This window comes from Dermacentor silvarum, chromosome 5 (assembly GCF_013339745.2).
Source record: "Dermacentor silvarum isolate Dsil-2018 chromosome 5, BIME_Dsil_1.4, whole genome shotgun sequence".
Classification (NCBI taxonomy): Eukaryota; Metazoa; Arthropoda; class Arachnida; order Ixodida; family Ixodidae; genus Dermacentor; species Dermacentor silvarum.
The window spans coordinates 5,945,911-5,972,204 of NC_051158.1; the positions used below are offsets into that span (position 1 = coordinate 5,945,911).

The 26,294-nt window shown below is 47.5% G+C and overlaps 2 protein-coding genes across 2 annotated transcripts; both read right to left on the bottom strand.

Annotated features, from left to right (window-relative positions):
* Window positions 1-871: 871 nt before the first annotated feature.
* Window positions 872-5,246, bottom strand: LOC119452845 (uncharacterized). The gene is made up of 3 exons (XM_037714797.2): window positions 3,933-5,246; window positions 3,371-3,573; window positions 872-3,230 (listed from the first exon to the last, which is right to left on the bottom strand). The coding sequence occupies exons 1-3, from the start codon at window positions 4,545-4,547 to the stop codon at window positions 2,750-2,752; spliced, it is 1,299 nt and encodes a 432-aa protein (XP_037570725.1). The 5' UTR covers window positions 4,548-5,246; the 3' UTR covers window positions 872-2,749.
* A 2,458-nt stretch (window positions 5,247-7,704) lies between these two features.
* On the bottom strand, window positions 7,705-25,700 carry LOC125945403 (uncharacterized). Its single transcript, XM_049667152.1, has 6 exons — window positions 25,260-25,700; window positions 21,476-21,697; window positions 20,335-20,623; window positions 18,901-19,079; window positions 15,369-15,496; window positions 7,705-8,893 (listed from the first exon to the last, which is right to left on the bottom strand). The coding sequence occupies exons 1-6, from the start codon at window positions 25,698-25,700 to the stop codon at window positions 7,705-7,707; spliced, it is 2,448 nt and encodes an 815-aa protein (XP_049523109.1).
* Between the last annotated feature and the right edge of the window lie 594 nt (window positions 25,701-26,294).

Sequence of the window (26,294 nt, forward strand, 5' to 3'; positions counted from 1 at the left end):
TGGTGGCTTTGACAAGTCTGGACAAAAAGTAAGTTCCTTCTTGCTGCATCGCACCTCCGTCGTGCGCTTGTCAGGCAGTGGCTTGTTTTTGTCATTAAGCATGTTTTTACTTATTTATATCGCTAGATATGTGACTTAATTCATCTATAAGTGATCTCGATACGCTTTAGCGATAAAATTAATAGGTAAATGCCTTTAAAAACCTGAAACCATTTGCGGTTTGTGGGATGCGGCACGATGTTTACCAGACGCCGTTACATGGTTTTGACCACTCGTCTCCCTAAGCAAAGGGCTATATCGTTGTGTTACACTGTAAAAGGAACGTTTTTAGACCGTGCTGTGCGCGCATACTACCATTCTTTAAGGGCGGAGGCCATTTGTGGTTTGTCACAGCTCTGCGAATGTTTACGTCGAAGCACCGTCTTCGCCGTTTATGTTGGCGGCGAAACACATCCGGTTCGCGTTGTTCGCAGGCAGTACTTGTGTCGTGTGATGTGGTCAAGTAAGACGGCTATGTGTGTGTGGACCGACAATGTCAGACATACCGTGCATTTCGCCTGACGGCTGCATTACTGTGCACACGCACTTATAGTCGAGCCCTGTATGCATGTCAAAACGGCTTTTCGTGTTTTATTTTGCTATAAAGTTACTGTATCTGCCTTCATCGAAAAAAAAATCCGGTCTGTTGTCGTAAAGCCCTGCGCATATAAGCACCTGAAATCGAGAAATTCGCAACGGTGCAGCCATGTGCGTACACCGCGGTTGCGCAGATTTGTCGAGTGTTCGAAACCATAACTGTCTTGCATAGCATCGTCAATTTCTTGTTTTAGGAGAGCATTGTTTAGATATGTCCCAATCAAGACAGAAAACATTCTGAATATTGACTTTTATTCACAGGTGTCATACCACAGATTCCCAAGAGACCAGGACATATACAAAAAGTGGATTGCAGCCATCAGGCGAGACGAAGGCCCACTCTTCACAGTTTCGAAGGCCACCAGGGTCTGCTCTCTCCACTTTCTTGAGAGTGACTTTGTTGCTAACGTTGCTAATGGTTACCGACACTTACACCAGTCTGCTGTGCCATCCACATTTTTATTCAAGCAGCCAAAGCCGCCGAGGAAACCACCCGCTCAACGGGCACCACTTCAGAAAGTTGCATCATCTAAAAGGAAGTGTAATGGTAAGGCTCAAGGGCTTCCCACTACAGGACAAAAGGTAGACACCCGTAACGATAACCGAGCAGATGACAAGGAAAACTCAGCAGATAGATGCAACAAAAATAGTGAAGGCACTGATGTCAATGTTGAAGATACGGGCTCCACTTTGCTTCCTGACAAACAGCAACAGTCACCAGAAGAACCAGCCTCTGGAAGTATTTGTGCATGCAGAAAAATATTTCTGCCCTAGAGCAGGAGCTGGCTGCAAGCAAAGCAAGCGAAGCAGATACACAGGCTGAAAATAAACACCTGAAGCTGCAAGTAAGTTCTTTAGGAGAAACTATTGCTCTCCTACAAAATAAACTCGTTGCAAGCAAAGCAACTGAAGCAGAAAATCAGCGCCTGAAGCTGCAAATGAAGGCGCAAAATAATGAATTAAAGCTGCTTCGTACGGAGCTTGTCACTGCACAGAAAAATATTGAGAAGCTGGAAGAATTGCCTCCATTTGGAATTGAAAGATTCAAGGACAACACTGATGACATTGAGTTTTACACTGGACTGCCCAGCTACAAGCACTTCTGTGCTCTCATGCATCTCCTTGACTTTGGAGAAAATGGTGAAAACATTGCACGCAAGCGTACGAGGAGTGGGCTACGAAATGTTGAATATAGAGGTCGGCGACACAAGATTGGTGTAGAGAACCAACTCTTTCTTGTGCTTGTTAAACTTCGAGTTGGCTTATTTCACAGACACATCGGCCACTTGTTCAACGTCTCTATCAGCACGGTGTCAAGAATTTTTTCTGCAGTGCTCGACTATATCTATTTGCAAGTAACAGAAACGACAACATGGATATCACGACAAGCTATTGATGCTGCCATGCCATCTGCTTTCAAGGAGAAATATCCATCAACACGTGTCATCTTGGATGCCACTGAGATTAGATGTGATGTGCCAACATCTTTTGTGACGCAATCACAAGTCTATTCCTCATACAAGTCTACCCATACGTTCAAAGCCCTCGTAGGCATCTCCCCTCATGGAGTACTTACTTTTGTTTCGGAACTATTTACTGGGTGTACGTCTGACAGAGAGTGTGTGGAGAAGAGTGGATTTTTAGACCTGAAGTTTGACACAGGTGACTCAGTCATGGCTGACAAGGGATTTAAAATAAAAGACCTGCTGCAAAGCAAGAAAGTAATGCTGAACATTCCACCCTTCCTCATGCATGGGCAATTTACTCCCACAGAAGTGGAGGAGACTCAGGAAATCGCAGCAATCAGGATACATGTGGAAAGGAAGATCAAGAAAATCAAGGGATATCACATTTTTGACCGCTCGATTCCAATCTCCCTTGTACCCTTAGCCAATCAGATGTGGGCCGTGTGTGCCTTCCTGACAAACTTCCAGCCATCACTTCTGAAAGAAGATACAAACTGATCTGTCCACAGTGTTCCTTAAAGACGCCTTATTTTCTAGTCATATGTTGTCAATCCTCACTACCTCGTGATGCTGCCATCTTCTGTGCAATAAAATGTTTGCAGCCCTACTTGTCTTTTTGACATGCCATTCTTGCGTTGTTTACTGTATCAGATTACAGTGCTTGACAGATATGGCAGCAGTGTGTCCATGTAAAAGTTGTCGAGCACCTCTCTGGCACTTTTCCATTCATTCTCATTAAATCTTATTCGTTCGATCAAAAGAAAATCTCCTCCATATACCACAAAGTCACCCCAGCGCAACTGTGATACACCCATCTGCCCAAGAAGTTGATGATAATACTGGTGGTCCCTCTTAAGCTCTGGTACACCATCCCTGATTATGCAACAGAAATCAGTGTTTAGAAGGGCAGACGCCTTGTGGTCACGTAGAGAGTAGGGACACTTGATCTCTACTACACCATAGGATTGTTCTGTGGGGTCGTACACAATCCTGTCGGGCGACGCACCCAACCAAGGAAAGGCTGGGTTAACCAGCAATCCACAGGTACTAACTGTAGGAGCGTGGCCCAGACGGCGTAGAGCATCCTCGTAGCGTTGAGCAGCTAGCGGTTCCATCTTGATGCCGTAACTGGAAAAATGTAACGGAAATAAACTGAGTGCAATGTTAGTTACTGCACAATGTCTATTACAATTTTGGATATGCTAATGCCACTCTGTGGTATATATACTTAGTTCATGCATTTAAAAGGATGAAAAGAAAATACTAACTTGACTGCAGCAACTCTAGAAAGGTCTCTGGCAGCTGTGAGGTTTTGCAGGCCCTTTACTGTCCACTCCTTCCTATTCAGGACCACACCAAAGTTGGAGGAGGTGACACGAAGCCGGCGTTCCTGATGCCATGTTGCACTTTTTGCCTGCTGGCGGCTGTCCTTTTCAAGTGCTTCAGCTGCCACTGGTGTCATACATATCTCCTGATGCATGAAATAAATGCCAGACAGATGTGAAAATTAAAAACATTGCATGTTTCTCACACTCAGTGCACACAAAGGCCTAACGGATAAAAAGATTTACATCTTAATATTTGTGGGGTTGCTAAAGATACAAAATATTACATCTGTCCGATACGACCTAGTGACGGGAACTATATGAATGTGCACATCTATGTGCTACCAAACGGGGGTCAAAGGCAATTAAAATATTAAATGTGATGACTCAGCCTATAGCATCGAAACCATGGCTAAATATAATTCACACAAGGGTTTGGCACCCACACACAACATTTGAGAGATTCATAGTAATTCCTTGCAAGGAACATTGACCAGCCTCTGACCTGCACAACACTGTTTGTCCCAAGGTGTGCTGGAGGATTCCAGGCTGTGCTGCTTTCGAAGAAAGTCAGAGTCGGGATGCTTTCCCAAGGATCTTCTTCGTTTGCTGGTTGTAAGCCAGAAAGAAAAACGGTGAAACCGTGTGGCAGCAGGGACTGCTGGTAGCTCTGTGGCGCCAATGAGGACACCAGCCCGAACCTGGACTGCACGGTCTCGCCTTCGTCGGTTAGGAGGAGCGCTTTCGCGAAGTCATTATCGGGGTCAAACGAAAGCAGCTCTTGAGCAAACTTTTGCTTCGCCTCTTCTTGCTCCTGCCGATTTCTACGGCGTACACGGCGCTCTTTCGGCAAGGCAAACTTTGGCGCACTAGTCCCGCCTTCTTTCACTTTGCGCCAGTCCACGGATTGAAGCGGGCATCCTCTGATCGCGCTTCTGCGGGGAATCCTCCATTGCTGAGGTAAATCCGTGCACGAGAGCTGGTCCGGCGCCTCGGAGAAACCCTTTGACTGTAGGAGCACGACAGTCCTCAAAACAGCGATCATGTGGTTGCAGGCGAGCTTTCCTGCCGGGCAGTCGCAGCTTCCATCGATGATGCGTGTCGTGTCCAATGCTATCATCACGGAATACGGTGGCGCGTTCTTTTTTTTTGCTTCGGTAGCATGGCGCCTTCAAAAAGGTGAGCCCGGCGCTGGAAATAAATAAAGAATGCTAAGCTCCTCCATCCATGACTTCAGACAAGAGAATCAACTATATCACCAGCTCATCTATAATTTGTTTTCTTAAACCTAAGCTTAAATAAAGTCATGATGATTTCTTAACATTCACACAACAACAAAGCGCTTTTATCACAGAAGTTCAACGGTTGCGACTATCGCCCGTTTACATGCGATACAGTTGCACAAATATTTACCTGCTTTGGGTGACATTGGTCTTCAGCGCACATACGTTGACGTACGATTCCACGTGAAAGTTGTAGCTTCGTTCGTAGCTTCGTTTCGTTCCCGATCGTCCTGCATAAAATTCATGTACGCTCCGATCTGACAGCGGAGGTAAGACGGCGAGGTCGTTCTTCCATCCAGTGATGGGGAAAATTACCTTCCCTGAATGGTGCGACATCGTTGGGAGTGATTGCACAAACACGGAACACAAAATGCTGCGCAGACGATTGTTCACGTCAAGATAAAACTTGTCTGTCCCTATCGCATTCGCATGTGCACTGCGTTTTGTGTAGTGTTTTCATGCACGATGGCGGCGCTGCACAGTGTTGCTTGAACACTCCAGAGCTTTTTACAGTGTTGCTGGCATTTATGCAACTCGTCTATGATAGTAGCTTTATCAGCTGTATAAACTTGGACATGCAGCAGCACCGGCAACACGCACAACTGTTGTGGACGCCATCGGCGTTTTGCCCGCGTTCGCACAAAATGCGTGCGGCGTTGGTGACTGTTGCCGGAGCCTCTGATATAAATAGGCACTTGGTGCCGCAGCTAAACGTCGCTTCTCTTCCCTCCCCCTCCCCCCACGGCCTTTCGTGCGTCGGAAGAAGGCGCGTTTGCTCTACATATATGGTGATTGTAAAGGAGGAAAGAGACGCCTACTTCTGCAGCCCTTAAGGGAGCACGGCGCAGAACGCGCGTTTGTTCTGCGCCGTGCGTTCACTCCCCGTGAAAGCGCGCGTCCCTCGCGCCCTTTCACTCGCACATACAGCGTTCGGCGGCGCGCGGCGACGATTTCATCTCCATTGACGTCATACGGAACCTCACGGCGACGGCGACGGCGACGGCAGAAATCTGCTTTGGAGTGTCCATATAATTGCTATCGCAATAAAAAAAAAACGCAAAAGAACGAGAGAAAATCATTCGCTTTAATAATAGTCAACCTCTCCTCAGCATTCGTCCTTCGACGGACATCATAAATCATATTCGACATCGCAAGATCGCCGCGTCGAAGTTTCACAGTGTGCATTCGCTAGAAGTGCTCTTTGCGATTCGGCAGAGCTCTTGATAAGGCACGTGGATCGCACAAAAACAAGTATTTCACGAGATTACACGTTGCATATATGATGGTAATAACGCCTGTTATACGCATTGAATTTAGTCGTATACCATTTATATCACCGCTTCTCTAAAGCCTTGCTTCACATAGGTTCTGATAGGATCTCGGCTAGGTGAAGTGGGCCTGAGCACAGGAAGAATGAAATGACAAAGACGGGCATTAAGATGACGAAAAACGAAGGAGAAATATATTAAGCGAAGCTTTATAGGCTCACAAGTGTCGGCAGTGGTGGTAGTGGTGATGGCGGTGGTGGTGTCAGGCTGAAAATGGGCCACTCCTGGTGATAGTGCAGAGAGGGTCCAAGCTCAATGGCACACGCACCTGTCATGTGGGCCGATCCTGGTGATAGTGCAGAAAGGGTCCAAGCTCATTGGCACATATCCCTGTGGGCTCGGGGACCTGTAACGCGCCCTTGGACTACCCTTGTCAAACGTGGGACCCAAAGAGACAGAATTACCAACCCTTTCCCCTGTCGAGAAAATGGGGGTAAGCGAAGCTTCTGGCAAGAGGACGCTGCCGGGGTCCGCGCCTCTTCGCTGACGTTTCGTCTGGGCTTCGGAAGCCCTCACGCTAGAATCGGACGATAAGCTTCGCTTACCCCCATTTTCGACGCAGGGAAAGGGCTGGTGATTGTCTCTTTGGGTCCCACGTGTGACGAAGTTCAAGGGCGCGTTACAGGTCCCCGAGCCCGCAGGGGTATATGCCATTGAGCTTGAGCCCTTTCTGCACTACAGCCAGGATCGACCCAGTATTTATTTATTTATTCACAGGCTCCGAAGTGGAGTATTGCGTGAGGGGGGTTACAAAAGGTTACACAATAAAAAGGAGCAAAAAAAAAAAGCGTGACGCCGCCATTACCACCACCACCGCCGACACTTGTCAGGCAATACAAGCTTCGCCTGAAAAAAAAATACGTAGGATCTCCTCAGGGAGTTATCTGAATGATGCGTAGGAATTTTATCGGCCTTGAACTTTATCCGGAACCTTACGGAGACGGCAGAAATGTGCCTGGAGTGTCCATATATAATTGCTATCGCAATAACAAAAGATTCTAACAGGGCGTGATGAGTGGCCCTTTGATATGATCTTGAAATGTGCCCTGTTATTCCTCTATTTAGGGCGAATGAAATCACGTACAGTATAGAAGGACGTAAGCTTCTAAAGGGCTGCAAGTAGGACCAACAGTGCAACTTTTGTGATAAGCACTATCGAATTAGCAATCTGAACGTCCATGTCTAACATTTATTTATTACATAGTTGGATGAAACTGTATAGTGTACCAGCATAGTGTACAGCTGGATATCGTGGCTCGAAACGAGTTTGTAGGTGCACCTAGACGTCATGCATGCGCGTGTGCATATCGAAAAACACGGCGTACGGCGTTTATTGGAACACGTGTACTTGAGGCGAAGGAGTCATCGCAATTAACATGCGCATTTCGCCACCTCGCCCATCAGCGCCTGCGAGAGGCAGGGCTATAATTTTCGAAGACAAATACGCCACTGATGCATATCTGGTTGCGTCTTCAGACGCCACAAGCCACTTCGTCATTTTTCCTTGCGCTTTTCGACGTAAACAAACACAAACAAAATAGTTACTATCGCCATTGTCGCTGGTTAACGCCTAGAGTACGCATGATTTTTAAGCACCACATCCACTGTCAGCTTGGCGCTCGCGCACGTAGAGTTAAGGTCTTAGATACGTAAAGTCAGCGAACACTCAAGGAGCACTCGGCGGTGGCACCGACCCCATCTTGCTTTCGCTATCGGAATCATTGCTTGTCTGCGAAGCCGGTAGATTAGGCGACAGATCCTGCGAGTTGCCCTTGTTGGCCACCGGGGGCGTGGGTGGCTGGTACGGCAGGTTGCCGCTAGCTGGTGCGGTCGGTGACGCCGGCATGTGGGGGGAGAGATCCCTCGAGAAGATGTCCCTGTTGGCCACAGGGGGCGTGGGTGGCTGGTACGGCAGGTTGGCACTTGCTGGCGCGGCCGGCGACTCCGGCATGTGGGGAGAGAGATCCCTCGAGAAGATGTCTTCGTTGGCCACCGGGGGCGTGGGTGGCTGGTACGGCAGGTTGCCGCTAGCTGGTGCGGCCGGCGACGCCGGCATGTGGGGAGAGAGATCCCTCGAGAAGATGTCCTTGTTGGCCACCGGGGGCGTGGGTGGCTGGTACGGCAGGTTGCCGCTAGCTGGTGCGGCCGGCGACGCCGGCATGTGGGGAGAGAGATCCCTCGAGAAGATGTCCTTGTTACCCACCAGGGGCGTGGGTGGCTGGTACGGCAGGTTGCCGCTAGCTGGTGCGGCCGGCGACGCCGGCATGTGGGGAGAGAGATCCCTCGAGAAGATGTCCTTGTTACCCACCGGGGGCGTGGGTGGCTGGTACGGCAGGTTGCCGCTAGCTGGTGCGGCCGGCGACGCCGGCATGTGGGGAGAGAGATCCCTCGAGAAGATGTCCTTGTTGGCCACCGGGGGCGTGGGTGGCTGGTACGGCAGGTTGCCGCTAGCTGGTGCGGCCGGCGACGCCGGCATGTGGGGAGAGAGATCCCTCGAGAAGATGTCCTTGTTACCCACCGGGGGCGTGGGTGGCTGGTACGGCAGGTTGCCGCTAGCTGGTGCGGCCGGCGACGCCGGCATGTGGGGAGAGAGATCCCTCGAGAAGATGTCCTTGTTACCCACCGGGGGCGTGGGTGGCTGGTACGGCAGGTTGCCGCTAGCTGGTGCGGCCGGCGACGCCGGCATGTGGGGAGAGATATCCCTCGAGAAGATGTCCCTGTTCGCCACCGGGGGCGTGGGCGGCTGGTACGGCAGGTTGGCACTTGCTGGTGCGGCCGGCAATGCTGGTAGGTTAGGAGTAAGATCCCGCGAGAATATGTCCGGGACTGCGGGTGACCGGGTGACTAGCGGAGGCCTGCGAAAGCACCACGGAGAAGCACCGCCAGAAATGCTCAGAGATACTGGAGTAGATGTTCCGAGAACATTAAAATTGTATCTTGAAACATGAGCAAAGAAAAACTATCTCCTAACTGTTAATCAAGGGGCCATGGAACAAGGGATATGCATGTACCTGGAAACATTTCCACAAGCGTATACTTGTCTTCGCCCTGACGAAGACACGTATCTTTGTCGAAATGCTGGCCAGAGACGTCCCTTGTTCAACGACTGTTGAACTTTCAAGTATCCATGTTCCTGTGTACCTTTATGATGTTAATTGTGGTTAGACTTGCCAACCTATTCGCCTTGCAGCCTAAGATTGCCTTGCAATTTCTCTCGAATGGCACTTACACCGGTGTGTCACCTCTGGCTGTTCTAAAGCTTCGGTCACATGAAACGCCGTTTTGGCATACTGCTGTCATCTCGGAAAGCCAAATAGACGCCGTAATACTCACGAAGTTAAAGGTGGGTCTGAAATAGCTAACTGACGTCAGTGTGGTTATTGACCAAGTGTTCTATGACCGATAACGCCGACGTATTTCGCACCATAAAGTATCCCATAAAGTATCGCACCATAAAGTAAACCACCATGCAGTGTTACCATAAAGAGGTAACACTGGTGGTTTACTAGAGGTATAACACTGGACTAGAGGTAAGTATGGTGGCTTAGCCAGCATGAAAATGATGTGAAGTACTTTAGTTCGCTTGAACTTTGCCATTACGACTTCAAACGGCTGCGTGACTTTATGAATTGATGGTTTTCAACAACATATAGCGTTATAAAGCCCACAAATCGCAACGCTTACGCATATTGCCAGGTACTAATTTCCTTGCTGCGTTGAAAATACTACGGGCGCTTTGAAATTTAGAAAGATAAAACTGAATAAATAACGTCACGACAACGTTTGAAACCTCAAGTCCTCAAGTGCGAAGGCTAGATAAAGACATCCATTAACCACCATTTCCATCCTAGCTGATTGGAGTGCAGAATTCTTTCTATTAAATAGGATAAACTCCATGTTTCGTACGACAGAGATTAGGATGCGATGGTTGCATTCGTAAGCGTCGATGGCGAATACCGGCGCGGAGCCGCCAGCTAACTTTCGTGACGTCAGAGGGACGGGAACTCGACGTGACCTCTCTGTGCGCTCTAAAACTGCTGCTCTCACGCTATTTACCGTGCTCGTCGTGTGAATAAGTAAATGACGGTCACATCACCATTTTTATACCGAGGATGCGAGACGAAAAGTCGGTGCTATCGCCTACGTGCGCCATCATGTGTGCGGCCGTTGCTAAAAAGAAATGATGGCCATGCAGTGCATGGATCTATCTCAATTAGGCTCTTGTGGCATCATTCTCATTCCAAATTTCCCATTGTAGTGTTTCGGGAACAATAAGAACAAAACGAATAACTCAAACTCCAGGGAGTTTGCTGGGCGTTGGTTCTCAAAATGTGATTTATATTTAGAACACAGAAGTTCAAGGAAAGCTGGAAACTTGAAGCGGTTAACAGTGAAACACTGGTGGTTTAGACTGCATGGAGCTGACTGCATGGACTGCATGGACTGCATGGAGCATGGAGGTGGTTTAGACTGCATGGAGCCATCGTCTTTCCGTAGAGTTTGAAGCAATGGCTCCAGCATGCCCTGGTACGAACATTCTAAACGCCGTGTTCTAGAAGAACATTCCTACACTCAACACTGCACCTCGTTATTTCAATACACTCAACACTCCACCTACTCTACCTCGGTTCAACAGAGCAATGCGTTAGAGTGGATGGCAGCGCCGCCACTCGACAGAAGTGGTCGCTGCGCTTCACTGACGCTCCACGGCGATTACTTGAGAATCGTAGCCTCTTATTTCAGTCGATGGGTGGTGCTTTGCTTAGCTCGGTAAAGTGGAGGAATAGCTCCGAGTCGAGAATCGATCTTAGAATGCGTGGGTAAGTCTAGGTCACATTTGGGAATCCACACTTAGAATCTTCATTTTGTGCAATATCTCCCTATAAAATATATATGTATGCCACGTATCCAATAATCCCATATGCACATATGCGGATCCCCTATAAAAATTCACATGTTCCCTTATATCTCATATGGGACAACCTGTCAAATAGACCCATATTCGAAACAGTATGAACATATGGGTATCGCCATGAATACACGTATGTCCCCATATATCCGATATATGGGGCATGCGCCATAGCATAGTATAATTTTTAACACAGTGTTTAAAAATGCCTACAAAATTGACCCAAATTACGTCGCTATACTGACTATTTGGGCGGACGTCATTGGCAAAAAAAACAACAACAAAAAACATACCAATTCATTCAATAGTTCAGCTATTAAATTAACTTTTTAGTAACAAATGTTACGGCATTTGTTTATATCAGAAAGTTGAAGAGACCCAGCATAAAAGTCTAATTCTTTGTCTCCGCATTTCAAAATGGCCATGTCGATAAAAATAACTGGCGTCAAATTATTCGTTCAATTTACCTGATTACGCACGCAGCACCGCGAAGCGCGGCTCACCGTTCAATACCTATATGTGACGTAGAAAGGCGGAGTTTTTTGATAGGTTGTCCCTCTATGGTATATTGGAACATACGGGTTTTTATATCGTATCCCAATATGTTGGATATGGGGCTTATGACCTTTTATGATAGGGCTACGTGGTCAACTTCTGATGATAACGCACCATATATATATATATATATATATATATATATATATATATATATATATATATATATATATATTTGCATCGTGGAAACGCGTTGTTTGTGGAAAACGCGACTGACAGACCGCAACGTCGAAGCCAGTGCTTCTTCAAGGTTTCATTTCACTCACATGAGTGTTCGCCTATAGCAGAGTTTTATGATGACGGTGACTTTTGAAAGACTGGCACCCCACTTGCTGAATTAATTAGACTTACCGCCCTTGTATAGCGCAAGATGTACATCTTATTCAAGTCTTTCCCACTGGAAATATTAACGCTGTAATGGTACACTTTTTTTGTAACTGTCATCCTGCCTTTCGTTTAGAATGTTACTATAATATTCACATCCATTGATTGTTTGATTCTGTTGCAGTGCCCGTCACTGGTGTCACAAATATCAGGTGCCGATACTTGTGCATGTCAATTTACTTGATGCAATAAACACCATGAAAGAAAGAAAGAGAGAGAGAGAAAAAATAATAATTATATATATATATATATAGTAGTAACTGGATTTTTCAATGGGACAAGCGTATTTAGGAAAATCAGAAGCACAACTTCGCGGTTATCTTAGGTTTATTATTTTCCCAACAGTTTCAGTCGGTGGACCGACCTTTTTCAAGGGATACAGGAAAATCTTGCAACAGTCTTTTTATATCTTCAGGTAGGGAAAGAAGGCGCCAAAAAAAAGTGAGAAAGGAGAGATAGCGAGATATATAACAAAGTTGAACATGGGGAAAAAAAAAAGGTGGAGAGTTAAAGGAAAGACCCCAAGACCTGGTCGTGCCAGACAAAGCAGAGGGCAAGGTCGCTGTTAAGCGTGTTTCACATGCACAATTGACGGACACGCCTGTCATGTTAAGTTGAACATGCAAAAAAAAAAAAAGAAAAAAAGAAAAAAAAATTCATGCTGATTTCGCCACGCTGTTACTACATTTGCAGGTTATTTCTTCTTCTTTCGTGTTTCTCGTCTTTCGCCCTTTACTTTGTCTGGCACGACCAGGTCTTGGTGTCTTTCCTTTAACTCTCTTTCCTTTAACTCTCCCTCTTTTCATGCTCAACTTAACATGACAGGCGTGTCCGCCAATTGTGCATGTGTAAGACGCTTACCAGCGACCTTGCCCTAAGCTTCGTCTGGCACGACCAGGTCTTGGTGTCTTTCCTTTAACTCTCTCTCTCTCTCTCCTTTTTTTTAACATGACAGGCGTGTCCATCAATTGTGCATGTGAAACACGCTTAACAGCGACCTTGCCCTGTGCTTTGTCTGGCACGACCAGGTCTTGGTGTCTTTGCTTTAACTCCCCCTCTTCTTTTTTTTTTTGCATGTTCAACTTAACATGACAGGCGTGTCCGTCAATTGTGCATGTGAAACAGGCTTAACAGCGACCTTGCCCTTTGCTTTGTCAGGCAGGACCAGGTCTTGGTGTCTTTCCTTTAACTCTCCCTCTTTTTTTTTTTTTTTTTGCATGCTCAACTTAACATGACAGGCGTGTCCGTCAATTGTGCATGTGAAACAGGCTTAACAGCGACCTTGCCCTGTGCTTTGTCTGGCACGACCAGGTCTTGGTGTCTTTGCTTTAACTCCCCCTCTTCTTTTTTTTTTTGCATGTTCAACTTAACATGACAGGCGTGTCCGTCAATTGTGCATGTGAAACAGGCTTAACAGCGACCTTGCCCTGTGCTTTGTCTGGCACGACCAGGTCTTGGTGTCTTTCCTTTAACTCTCCCTCTTTTTTTTTTTTTTTTTGCATGCTCAACTTAACATGACAGGCGTGTCCGTCAATTGTGCATGTGAAACAGGCTTAACAGCGACCTTGCCCTGTGCTTTGTCTGGCACGACCAGGTCTTGGTGTCTTTCCTTTAACTCTCCAACCTTTTTTTTTTCTTTTTTTCTTTTTTTTTGCATGTTCAACTTAACATGACAGGCGTGTCCGTCAATTGTGCATGTGAAACAGGCTTAACAGCGACCTTGCCCTTTGCTTTGTCAGGCAGGACCAGGTCTTGGTGTCTTTCCTTTAACTCTCCCTCTTTTTTTTTTTTTTTCTTTTTTTGCATGCTCAACTTAACATGACAGGCGTGTCCGTCAATTGTGCATGTGAAACAGGCTTAACAGCGACCTTGCCCTGTGCTTTGTCTGGCACGACCAGGTCTTGGTGTCTTTGCTTTAACTCTCCAACCTTTTTTTTCTTTTTTTCTTTTTTTTGCATGTTCAACTTAACATGACAGGCGTGTCCGTCAATTGTGCATGTGAAACACGCTTAACAGCGACCTTGCCCTGTGCTTTGTCTGGCACGACCAGGTCTTGGTGTCTTTCCTTTAACTCTCCACCTTTTTTTTTCTTTTTTTCTTTTTTTTTGCATGTTCAACTTAACATGACAGGCGTGTCCGTCAATTGTGCATGTGAAACACGCTTAACAGCGACCTTGCCCTCTGCTTTGTCTGGCACGACCAGGTCTTGGTGTCTTTCCTTTAACTCTCCAACCTTTTTTTTTCTTTTTTTCTTTTTTTTTGCATGTTCAACTTAACATGACAGGCGTGTCCGTCAATTGTGCATGTGAAACACGCTTAACAGCGACCTTGCCCTCTGCTTTGTCTGGCACGACCAGGTCTTGGTGTCTTTACTTTAACTCTCCACCTTTTTTTTTCTTTTTTTCTTTTTTTTTTGCATGTTCAACTTAACATGACAGGCGTGTCCGTCAATTGTGCATGTGAAACACGCTTAACAGCGACCTTGCCCTCTGCTTTGTCTGGCACGACCAGGTCTTGGTGTCTTTCCTTTAACTCTCCAACCTTTTTTTTTCTTTTTTTCTTTTTTTTTTGCATGTTCAACGTAACATGACAGGCGTGTCCGTCAATTGTGCATGTGAAACACGCTTAGCAGCGACCTTGCCCTCTGCTTTGTCTGGCACGACCAGGTCTTGGGGTCTTTCCTTTAACTCTCCACCTTTTTTTTTTTTTTCATGTTCAACTTTGTTATATATATCGCTATCTCTCCTTTCTCACCTTTTTTTTGGCGCCTTCTTTCCCTACCTGAAGATATAAAAAGACTGTTGCAAGATTTTCCTGTATCCCTTGAAAAAGGTCGGTCCACCGACCGAAACTTTTGGGAAAATAATAAACCTAAGATAACCGCGAAGTTGTGCTTCTGATTTTCCTATATATATATAGTAGTAACTGGATTTTTCAATGGGCCAAGCGTATTTAGGAAAATCAGAAGCACAACTTCGCGGTTATCTTAGGTTTATTATTTACCCAACAGTTTCGGTCGGTGGACCGACCTTTTTCAAGAGTCGGTGTCGGTGGACCGACCCTTGAAAAAGGTCGGTCCACCGACCGAAACTATTGGGTAAATAATAAACCTAAGATAACCGCGAAGTTGTGCTTCTGATTTTCCTATATATATATTGTGTGTGTGTGTGTGTGACTGTATGTGCTGTGAAGTGTTAATCACTGTACACAATCATCACCCAGCACTTGGAGTAGCACATCAGGCGAACAGCCAGGCTTACATCTCCAAAATCTCATTAAAGCATGTTCTCTCTCTCTCTCGCTTTAAGAATCCATGACATATACTCATGATTCCCACCCCTGTGGAACCCCTGCATTGCCCTATACCGACACCCCTCTAGAAGTCTCAGTCGATAACAGGAGGCCAATGAGACGATAGCGATCGTTTTGAATATCTCGCACGTCACGAATGTGTCGCCTTGAGCTCTGAGTTGCCGACTTACGGCTCGGGCGAGGAATCCACCACGGACGAGTGCTCCTGGGGGATGACGTCAGATGGACGCTGGTCGCGGGCGGTGGCAGGGTCTACCCAGCCTGGCGGAGGGGACACTTCCTCGGTGCATGCGCCCTCCTGTAGAAGAAGATCGTGCGTTAGAAATGGCAACAACTGGCGCGGCGGTCGCTGGAGACAGCAAGAGCCACAGGAGGCCTGGACTGAGGGCGCCTCCCCGCACGAGCAGGAAGACACCAGCTTTTTTTTCTTAATTCTTGTTTTTAATAAAATTTTTCCCTCCTCCTCCTCCTCAGAAATGGCAGCGCTGTGGCGCCCCATACGGTACATGGAACCTATTGAGGCTAGCCCAGTTGTTTTGATTATGTTGCAATCAAAATTTCCCTGCTAGAGCGAGTTGAACTGTTGCGTTTAACGGACCCGCAGCTGTGCCGTGGGTTATGAGGGACACCCGTGATGGTGGGCTCCAGAAAAACTGTGGCCACCCGGGGTTCTTCAAAGGACATCGAAAAACACGGTGCACAAGCGTTTTTGCGCACCGCCCTCATTGCAAGGCCGCCGCCGGGAATCGCACCCGCGATCTCAGCAGCCACAACGCCGTATATAGCCAGCCACTAAGCCACCACGTCTGGCGCTAGCTGCAGTCTTACCCAGTGGAAAAAAATCTCCTGCCGCAGAGTACTCCAGTTTCTTAAGCCTATGCAAGTTTCTTAAAAGGGTCACGAAAGAGGAACGTTAAACTGAGCTGCAGTCGTAAGTTACGCTTCTTCAATTGCAAAGCGGCCACGCTCACTGTTGAGAGGAGGCCTAGTAAGCCTGCAAATGAGCGGAAAGGAAAGACAGGTGACAAGGTCACTTTGAAGTTTTCATACCAGCATGCCGTGACGTCATGGATTTTGACATCGTTTTTATTGGGGTCTAATTAAATAGTGCACCCGTGAATGACCATTTAATCGTATTTTAATATGAAACGATGAGTTCACGTAGCGAGTTCACTTAAGGTTGCCGGTGCCGAAAGGGTGCAAATACAGGAAAACGCCTTGTTTGTGCCCGAATTAAGAATACCAAGGTAGGCCTTCATTTTCCCCACTAAATTTCAACAACTCTCTGTGTTTTGAAAATACTTTACAACTGAAAGACAATTTGGTGTAGCTCTTTTTAGTGATGCATCCTTCAAGATAGGTATTAGGTAGGAATATGGGGAAGGTTTGGCATATCTTAAAGGGACACTAAAGAGAAACCGGAAGTAGAGCTTTAATGGTAGATTATCCTTTCACGATCACAGTCATACCATTATTACTGCGAACAAAGGTTTAATAAGCGAGAAAATAGCGAAAAACTGAAGGATAGGTGCTGACGCCCCTTCGAATTTCCCGCACTACACGTTCGCGAAGTCTGAGATCACAAACGCAGCTCGGTCGCGATTGGTTGAGACCAATTTATCGCTGTTAATAAAACGCAAAATGAAATACACCTTAAACGTACACAAACAGCATTTCCCAACTTTTTAAACCGTTTCAAGCGAGGAAGTACAAATTTAGCGCAAAATTAAATAAATAATAAGAAAAAAAAATGACATGGCGCTACATGCGGTCGTGATAGTTTCGTTTTTGCTCCATGCATCATCGCGCGCACCTGTTCTCTCTACAGTGTTGCAATGCTTGGTTGCGTGTTGCGTGGCTCGAAAAACGTTGACTTCGCGGGAAATAGCCAGAAAATGCCTCTTGCCTGTAGTGTTATTGAGGGCTGTATAAACGGCGCAAAGCGATGTCTTAGGGGCAGCGGCAGTGTTGACCCGACTGTGTCCTTTCATGTGGTGCCGCGCGATGAGCCCCGGCGTTCTCAATGACTCAGTGCTCTGCCGATGATCAAACGGCAAGAGAGTCAGAGAAACTGATGGTGTGCTCTCTGCATTTCTCGCCCATGGATTAAATCCTGCCCTCGGAAAGTATCTTGGCGTGCCCCAGAGGCCAGTCCTTTCTCGAGCAGCTGTCTTCTGAATGTCGTCTTCTTCAAATCCCGTCCTGGTGCCCCTTCAGCAGCAAACTGGCGGCTCCGTGAGTGCTGAATGTCATTAACAAAGCCACGAAAAAAACCATACCGAGTATGCGCGCAACTTTCTACGCTTGTTCTGTCGGGAACACCGTCGCCTGGCGGCCCGGACGTCTCGCTTTCCGTCGACGAAAACGAGGCTTCGCTTTCCATCGGCGTGGCTGGCGGTTCACCGCCATCGTACGCGGAAACACCTACCGCGCGAGCACGGAGTATCATTTCGCGCTCCGTTTCACTGAAATCGCTGAAATGCAGTCCTGCTTCCCTGGCGAGCTCTTCGTTGCAAGGTTCAGCGTCAGCAAACGGTATTCATCGCGGCCACGGAGCACCTAAGCAAAAGTCGCAGCGAACGCAAACGCAGCAGCCATGCAGCCTATGAAGCAGCCAGCGCCTCGGCCGTTTACGCAAGCGGTGACGTGTCATGGCGCCCTCTGATTCGCTGAGAGCAATGAAATCCGTGACGACACTGCTTCAGGGCCGAATCTGGTGTGAGAGAAGTTGAGGAAGAGATATTTGGTGTTTGTTTGCGAATTTCTCCGCTGATAACTCATATTTTTGCCCGCAACAAAAGCTGCATGCATTCCTGAAGGTTCCTCTTTTATTCCAGCCGAACTTCCCGCTTCTCTTTAGTGTCCCTTTAAGCGTGTCTTGCTCTAAGCATGGTAGTAGCTATGCATAAATAAAGCTCTCTTGAAATTAAGCTTGTGACCTCATGGTGGAGGCCATTTTTTCGATGCCAGTTCCCGGACGCGCCCATGTAAAAAAATATATATATATTGCAAGGCTACAAGTTTAACGCAATGACTAATTGCGCACAATTGGTCAGCCTTCCTCCATTCTGTGTAACGTGCAGTAGGATATCGCTACTACATCGGCTTTAACATAAACGCGGCAAGTGGCGTGTCGCATTTCTAACGCATCAAATCCAACAAGCAGGCGCTAATGCGCTAGTAAAATGAATCGCATTGATTCGCCAGGAGAGAGTAGTTGAAGAGCAGGCATACATCGTCGCAAGCGGTGTCTGTAAACGCTATACGCTGTCGCATAAGGATTAGCGCGATGCGCTAAGAAACGCGGCACGCTACAGCCCGCATTCGTGTAAACGCGGCTGCTGATTGGGTGACACGAGCCATAGACTTAGCTGCATTGTACAGAGTTGATGAAACGAAGTACACAGTATGATACTGCTCTCTTCTGTGGCAATTCTGTATTTCTACGTACAGCGTGCACAAGGATGAGATGCGAAGAAGGACACATCGCTGTGAATGGCACATCGCGTGCCATTCTTTCTTTTGCGTCTCAGTCTCGTGTGCGCTGTGCCTAGAAGATTGTGCACCACCACTTCGCACAAGCCACCAATAGCAAGCTTCGATGCATAACCGCCTGCGAGGGAGCGTGGAGGGCATATGCCCATGTGTCAGGCCAACTTGACGCAGTGTGTTCGTGTGATGCCAAGGCGCGCACCCACTCACGGCTTTTAGGTCACTCCGGACAGACTTCTGCGATCCCCTTGACCTTGTGGACGACCTCCTACAAGACAGTGAGGCCGCCGGCCCACCGTCAACTTGCTTATTGTCCACTGTGGACGAGGTCAGGCTTCCAACTTCGCCTTCCGGCAGAGACTTGCGCTTCTGTTTCGAGGAAGGAGCGCCTGCGTAGCGAAAGCGGAAGTGCGCAGCCATTTTCAATAGTCTGTCGAAAGCGACCATTTCACCGCCTTCATGAAAAGTATGTCAAAAGCCAAAGTTCAGCTTTTATAAAAATGTCCGTTGAAAACGGAGTCACGGACATCGTCAAAGGTTTGTCAAAATAGAAAGTAAAGAATGCTTCAACAAATGTTTGTGGAAAGTGTAAGTGCAGCGTTTTGTCAAGACTGTGGCAAAAGCGAATGCACATCTATGATCAGAAGTGTTAAAAGCTCCTGTTTCACAGCCTCTGTGTAATAATTTTTCGAGAAGGTATGATCTCTCAAAGGTCTATCTAAAGCGAGTGTTTCATGGCCTTCGGGAAGAGTTTGCCGAAAGCCAAGGGGCAGCATCTCTCAAAGGCCAGTCGAAAACGAAGTTGAGGCCATTATCAAAGATTCGTTGTAAGCGTTGACACTCGGCCTTCACTAGAAAATTGAAGATAATTATGGTTTACCAGAAGCTTATCAATATGCAAAGCTTTAGTGAGAATCGAAGATAATCATGCTTTACCAGAAGCTTATCAATATGTGAAGTGCAACATTTATCAAATGTTTGCCGGAAGAGAACGCACAGCTTTTGTAAGAAGTTCGAGTAAGCGTGCAATCTTTGTGAAAATGTTGCCTTCGATCAAATGTAATCGGCTTTCTTTAGCGCTAGACTGCACTGCTGCTGCATATCGACGTCGGGTTTTACGTCAGAATGAATGAATACGCTATTAGCGCCGTAAACGCTAATTGCATATTTGTGAATGGCGCAAGATGCACAAGAAGAGACTGCGCTCTGTCCTTTCGTCTTTTTTTTTCTTGTGCATGTTGCGCAAGCGCGTTTATATTTTTTGATACTTCAGTTCTTGAAATTTAGCAATTCTCAAGAATTAAGGAAAAAAAAAACATGCGTTTAATGGCATAAATTGAAAATACACTTCCTACAAATACTATATTTTAACTTTTCCGTTTTAAATGCAACCAACCTAATCATAATCGGTAGAGTGGTTGCCAACGAAAACAACTTGTCCGTCCGCATGTATTTAGATAGGGGCTGCCGCGATAAAGCTGCTTTCTGGAGAGGAAAAAAAAAGGTGAATCTGTTGATTCCGCTCGTCCGTCCTCTGTATTCTGCGCAAACGACTAATATGCATATTGGTTTTCAATCTTTTTAAGCTAAATGCATCATTAGCGCAGGAATTCTTTTCTAAATGTTTCCGGTGACGATGCGCACCTCTGCTGATGTTTGACGTGTGCTTTGGCGACGATGGCGCACTCTGGTCTTCGGGTGAGTGTTCCTCCGCACTACTGGCATGCGCTCCGGATAAGTCCGCAGCCGAAGTGCCTTGACCGCGTCCTGGAGAGGACACGCCCTTGTCCCCGACGATTCCGCCGCTGGCAGAAATCGCTGCGTCGTCTTGTCGCGGCCCCATGTCGAAACCAGTCGGCAGCGATGTTTGGCTTGGCTTGGCTTCATATTTACTTTCCGGTGGCTGTCGACGCGTCAGTGCCAGGAACGGGAACTAGAACAAAGTGCAATCATTGTGAGTCCACGTCATCTGATAACGGACATATTGAGCACGGTTATTGTTGAGGCAATTCGAGGAAGATAGTTTAAATGAAATTTGTGTACGTGCGTGCAGGAAACAACAACTGCAGCCCTGCTATAGAGAACAGAAAAAAAATTATTCATAGGGAACGACACAGCTGCAAACAAAGCCAGGATACATCGTTCGAACAGCCGACTCTTCGGTAGCCTTAGCCTATATGTTCCCCGATTTTCGGCGCTTAATAAAGAACAGACACGATACACAGAAGGTACGCAGGAAATATACGCACTAAAGGGAACGTGTTTTATCCCAGCAAAGCTATAGACGAATGGAATACTGGATATTATGAAAGCGAACTGCGAGCCAATGGCAAAACCGGCGAACCTGGACAGCACAGGCTATTGCGTAAAGTTATCCTACCAGCCTGACCTTGTTTAGCGAAAACGGCAACGATGACTAGGACATTTAGCAACAATGATGACGAGTAAACGAGACTGGACTGAGCCCTGTCGACATCCCCATGCGTACTTCCGCCACCCAACACTCCCGCCACCCCAATGCAGAACCAGCTCCATATAGTAGACAAAAAGCCACACCTCAGTGCAAAAAGAAGAAAAAAAAAACGTTTGGGACTCGAGTTGCCCATGCTACGTCGATCTCCGAGACATTTGCGCACAAAGAAATTTTAGCATCGTGGAACCATTTATGCCACGTCACTTCTTACTAAAGGAAGAGATCTCGCGACGCTGGCGTCAGATGAATGTGACTCCGCAGCAGGGCTGCTACAGCTACGGTATAATGAAATGCTTCATGGCCGCCATTCACCTTTTTGTAGACGGTAGCCTCGTTCTTAGGCAGGTCTGCCGGCTTGTGCATGAGGGTCGCTGGAGACGGCATCGTTCTAACCTGGCTCTCATGGCGAAGAAGAGGTGAAGGGACCTTGTTCGCCAGGGCGTCGGCTGACACGCGGCCACTGCTGAGAGCGATACTCGTCGCGGGACTTCCCTGCGGCGTCACCGCTGAACCCGTGTTAACCTGGTCTGGAACCTGTGATGAGATTGAGCGCTGCTCTGCAAAGGAACTGGCTGCCCTGAAGCATTACGCATGCACGCACACAAACAGACACGCACACATAAACACTCACACGCACGCACGTCCTTCCCGCAGAGGGAAAAGGAGGGGAGAAAGGAGCGAATAAGGAATCGTGAATGCAGCAAATGTAGATGTCATGCTTCGTCATGACTTTCTATGGCAGAGGTGGGGCCGTAAGGGGGGAAAATGACCAAGGAAGCGAGATTGCACCGATGACGGAGGAAGAGGAACGTGTCGCAGAGAGCATAAAGGATGCTTATACATCTCCCCGTTGCTTGTTACAACACAGGACTGAACAGTTTTCTTTTTTCTCTTTTTTTTTCCGTAGCGGCATGCTTCCGCGTCTCTTTCTGGAACCAATGCATCTGTAACAGTCTCAGCAAATGGCGATCATCTTTCGGCATTGAAAAAAAAAAAAAGTTATGCAGAGCAGATGCACGTATTGGAATCCGTGGGCAAGGAAGGTTTCATGAAAAAGTCCCTTAAATGTTATGAACGTAAATGCGATGCGTGCAAGTGTTCTCACTGTTATTGTATGTAACGTGTAATCTAATGCAGTGTTTATGTTAACGCACCGCACAGTTGGAAAGCTGTGCCGAAGTTCAAAGAGTCTCATGCGAATGCATACATTGAGCTGTCGACGTGGTGATTTTAGGAGAAAAGCCCGAATGCGACAGAGAGAGAGAATAAACTTTATGCAAAAGAGCACACGAGCGTAGCTAGCTCCTCCGCTTTGCAATGGATGGTCCCCTCAGTCCGGGAGTCCAGCGGCCTTAGCTTCCCTTCTCGCTCGGTTGACCAGATTGAGCTGGTCCATCGAGTCGGAGCTGGACAGCGCGGCCTCCCATTGCCGTGTAGTGGGGTGTATTAAGAGTGTGAGCTATGGTGTGTTGCGCAATTCCATACCATGTGGCAAAGCGTTGCGCATTGATCGCAGTGTTTGATGTTTGCTGAGGCAAGTACGACGAGGAGAGATGTATGGCAGCGTAAAGTACAACGCGAGAAACAGCGGTAAACTAGGCTGTTATTCGCCCGTTTCAGTCTGGTTTCATTGGCTAAATGAAAACTTGTGCGTGACTCTCGCGTGTGCCAACTGGCGACAGGAAGCACGTGTCAGTTGTCTTAAACAGGTAGTTCGCTTTGGTATGGCAGAATTATGCACTATATTATGGTCTAACTGCTTTTACAGTATCGGGATGTTGTGTTGGGAGCCGAGGACACGTCGGACACGTAATATTTAGCACAGAAGCGATTTCTGCCGCGCACTCCCACGGACTCTCATTGCACGGATGCAACAAAAATTACGTCACTGCTGGACATGCAAGGCACCTGGCCTGCCTAGGCTTGCTAGTTTCAGGCCGAGCGGGTAGCCGTCTCAAACCCTTTTTGTCCCCTTCACGTGAAGTGAATGGTGTGTTGCAGACTTTTGCTACGTTTCATCTCATCTCGGCAGCTAGTTCTGGTATTATCTTGGTGGTATTCTTAAGACTGGTTCTCGGTATTGAGGGATGAAGGCCTAGCCTATGGTCACAGGCAGGTATCTCGCGATAATAATGAAAAAGGAACAGTGGCGCCATTCGTCACCATTACGGCAGAACATGGCGAAACACGCCACGCAGCGACAGACGGCGACACCGCTCCTTTGCAGAGAAATCTGCATCTTTTGAGCCATGTCGCCGCAATTGACAGCCGTTTGGCGTTTCCTCAGGCAGCATATACGCCAGCATGCATGCTCCCCTCGCTCGTGGATCAACGCTCGGACGCGTAAATTGGTTTTATAAATGTTTCACGACTCCTTAACGCATCCTACATGCGTTATTTATTTATTTATTTATTTATTATTTATTTATTTATTTATTTATTTATTTATTTATTTATTTATTTATTTATTTATTTATTTATTTATTTATTTATTTATTTATTTATTTATTTGCGGATACCGCAGGCAATATCCGGGCTCATGCAAGGCTGGGTTTACACAATAGTACGTGAACAGTGACACAAAACTAAATTTCAGCAAGATTTGAAGCAAATGTGAACACGAAATGCTACAAAAAGTGTGGACAACTTTGCATGCCTCCAGCAGCAGTGATGGCTGCATCGGCGGCAAAAGGCTTCAACGCAGCTCGAAGCTCCTGTGGTAACATAATTTTGTTGAGAAATAAAATAGCCCCGATTTTTTTTGTGATTTTTTTTTTTTGTGCGTGTGAGCTATTCAGCGCAACCACAGCAACAGCAACCAGCGGCAGCAGGGTCAGCAAAGACTGAGCGGGTTCACAAATAAAGCGTTGTTTTAAAATATATAAGCTTTAGCCATGGTTAGACGGTACTGTTTTACAAAACAATACCGCCGATGCGGCTCTGTAGAGATCGTGTTCTGCTAATGAGTGGCGCAGGAGAACGAAAGACGTTGTTGCTCTGAACTTACGAGCCGTGGGCCATTATCTTCGCCACTACGCCGCCGGCCACTATCAGCCGAGTTGCTAAACACGAAGGAACGATCGACGGATCGTGCACAAGAATAAATGGCCGTCGTACCAATTAGTCTGTCGAATGATTCGGTTGCATGACAATGGACCCTACGTCGCGAATATTCGACTCCGGGCTGTGCTTGAGAAAAACGAGAAATTGGCCTTCGAATGAAAACCAACTGTATGGTGCTCGTCCCTCTTGAAATGCGCTGGGTATTCAACTAAGTAGTCAGTAAAGTCTTATATGCCCCATGAAGCGAATAATGCGGCGTCCAACGTTAACATCCGATGGCAAAAAAACACACGTGACCAAGTGATGACGTCACGTTCCCGGCGCTGGACCTGCTGCGGCTCGCACTGCGGAATCCCATGGTGAACAGCAACGGCGTCCTGCGGAACACCGTGGCCCACACCCAAACAACCGACCTTACCCACCAAAAAATTGGATTAAGGTAGATTGAGGCTGGTACGTACAAATTAGAGCTAGGTGAATTAAGGTAGGTTTTAATTTAATGTGATAACTTAAATCACGTAAGGCTACTTAAGTGACTGTCAACTTTTGTGTCATTAGTTTCACTCAGTTGTAGTTAACGCATTGCAAGACGAACGCGCTGTTGCGGTCCCATTATGAAGGGAGCGGGATTCTCGCGGTCGCAGAGCTTTGGTAACGCCTTATGTAAGAACCCCAGGTGGCCCAATTAATTCGACGCACTCCTTCATTCGGCGTCTCTTACAGCACGTGCAGCCCTGATGGGAGCACGGCTCAGTGTCTGCGGGAAGAGGAAAGTAGAAAGAAAGAGTGTAGAAGAATGAGAAAAGGATTAGAGGTGTGTCGTCCCATGGCAGGTCTGGCAGTGGGCAGCAGCCAGACCTGCTACGGGATGCCACCTTCCCCATACGTACACAGCGTCCACTTGCGAGTAATTTTGTCTACGCCCTTGCCTTCTGCGTGGAATAGAGCTACTATACATCATCCAGGTTGCTTTAAATACGTTAAACTAGAGCGCACAGTTTATCACAAACGAAAGGACTGTCAGTGACCGTACCTGGACGGCGTCAGCACCGGACGAAAGGACCTCCAGTACGTTGGTCGTCTGCTCCTTCACTGCGCGGCTAACGGCGACAGTAGCCCTGCGGGCGGCGTCCACAATGCGGCGAACGGGTGACTTGGCGCCCTCCGCCGCCTCGTCGACGGACGCCCTGCCACTGAGGGGACTGCTCAAAGCCGGCTCCACAGGCGCTGCCACCGCTTCGGTTGTTTTGTGATCCGTGAGTGCCTGCGTCTGTGTGCTCCCGGCTTCACCGGTCTTCTTCGGTTGGTGGGCTTCGGTGGCGCCGTTCAGTGCCTCGCCGGTGGGTCTTTCGGGGGCAGAGGGTACCACAGTGTACTTGCGCATCAGCAGCCAGAGCACTGCGAGCAGCGCGATGATGCCGGCCAGGATGACCGCCGCGAGGAGGAGGTCGCCGTATGGGTCTGCCGTGGTCATGACCGTCGATGGCAGGGGACTTGGAGTCCGCCTTATAGACGCGTGGACGACGGTTGGTACGTTCTGCTTTAGCGATTCGGGGTTAGCGTTCCGTTTGTCCCGAGCTCAGGCAGATATCCACCGTTGGCACGCGCTCTTCTTGTTTTTTCTTGTTCATAACCGATGACATTTGCCCACTACAGTAGATTTGACGACGATGTGACGGCTGCACTTTTTGCGATGGGGGAAAAAAATCGTACGAAAACTATCACCCTAGCAGTCACCTCGTCGCGGGGCTCGGACGCCTGCCAATTAGAGACACGGCCTTTAGGTATACCCTAGCTGCCACGCTTTCCAATCTAGCTTTCCCAATAAAGAGTTTTAGCGCTATACGTTTCAGTGGAACACCGAGACGTAGCGGCAAATATGAGGTTAGGTGGCGACGTCTTTGTGGCGTCGTTCTCATCCAAACTGCCGCGAATGACCCTCCGTTAGGGACAAGCACACCCGACCTCTCAGAGTGACGTCATACGGGAATCGGGTCGCAGCGCAACGAAAGGCTACGAAAAAAAAAAAAAAAATCCTGCGCTTGTGTAGTTCAAACCCTGCTCAAAT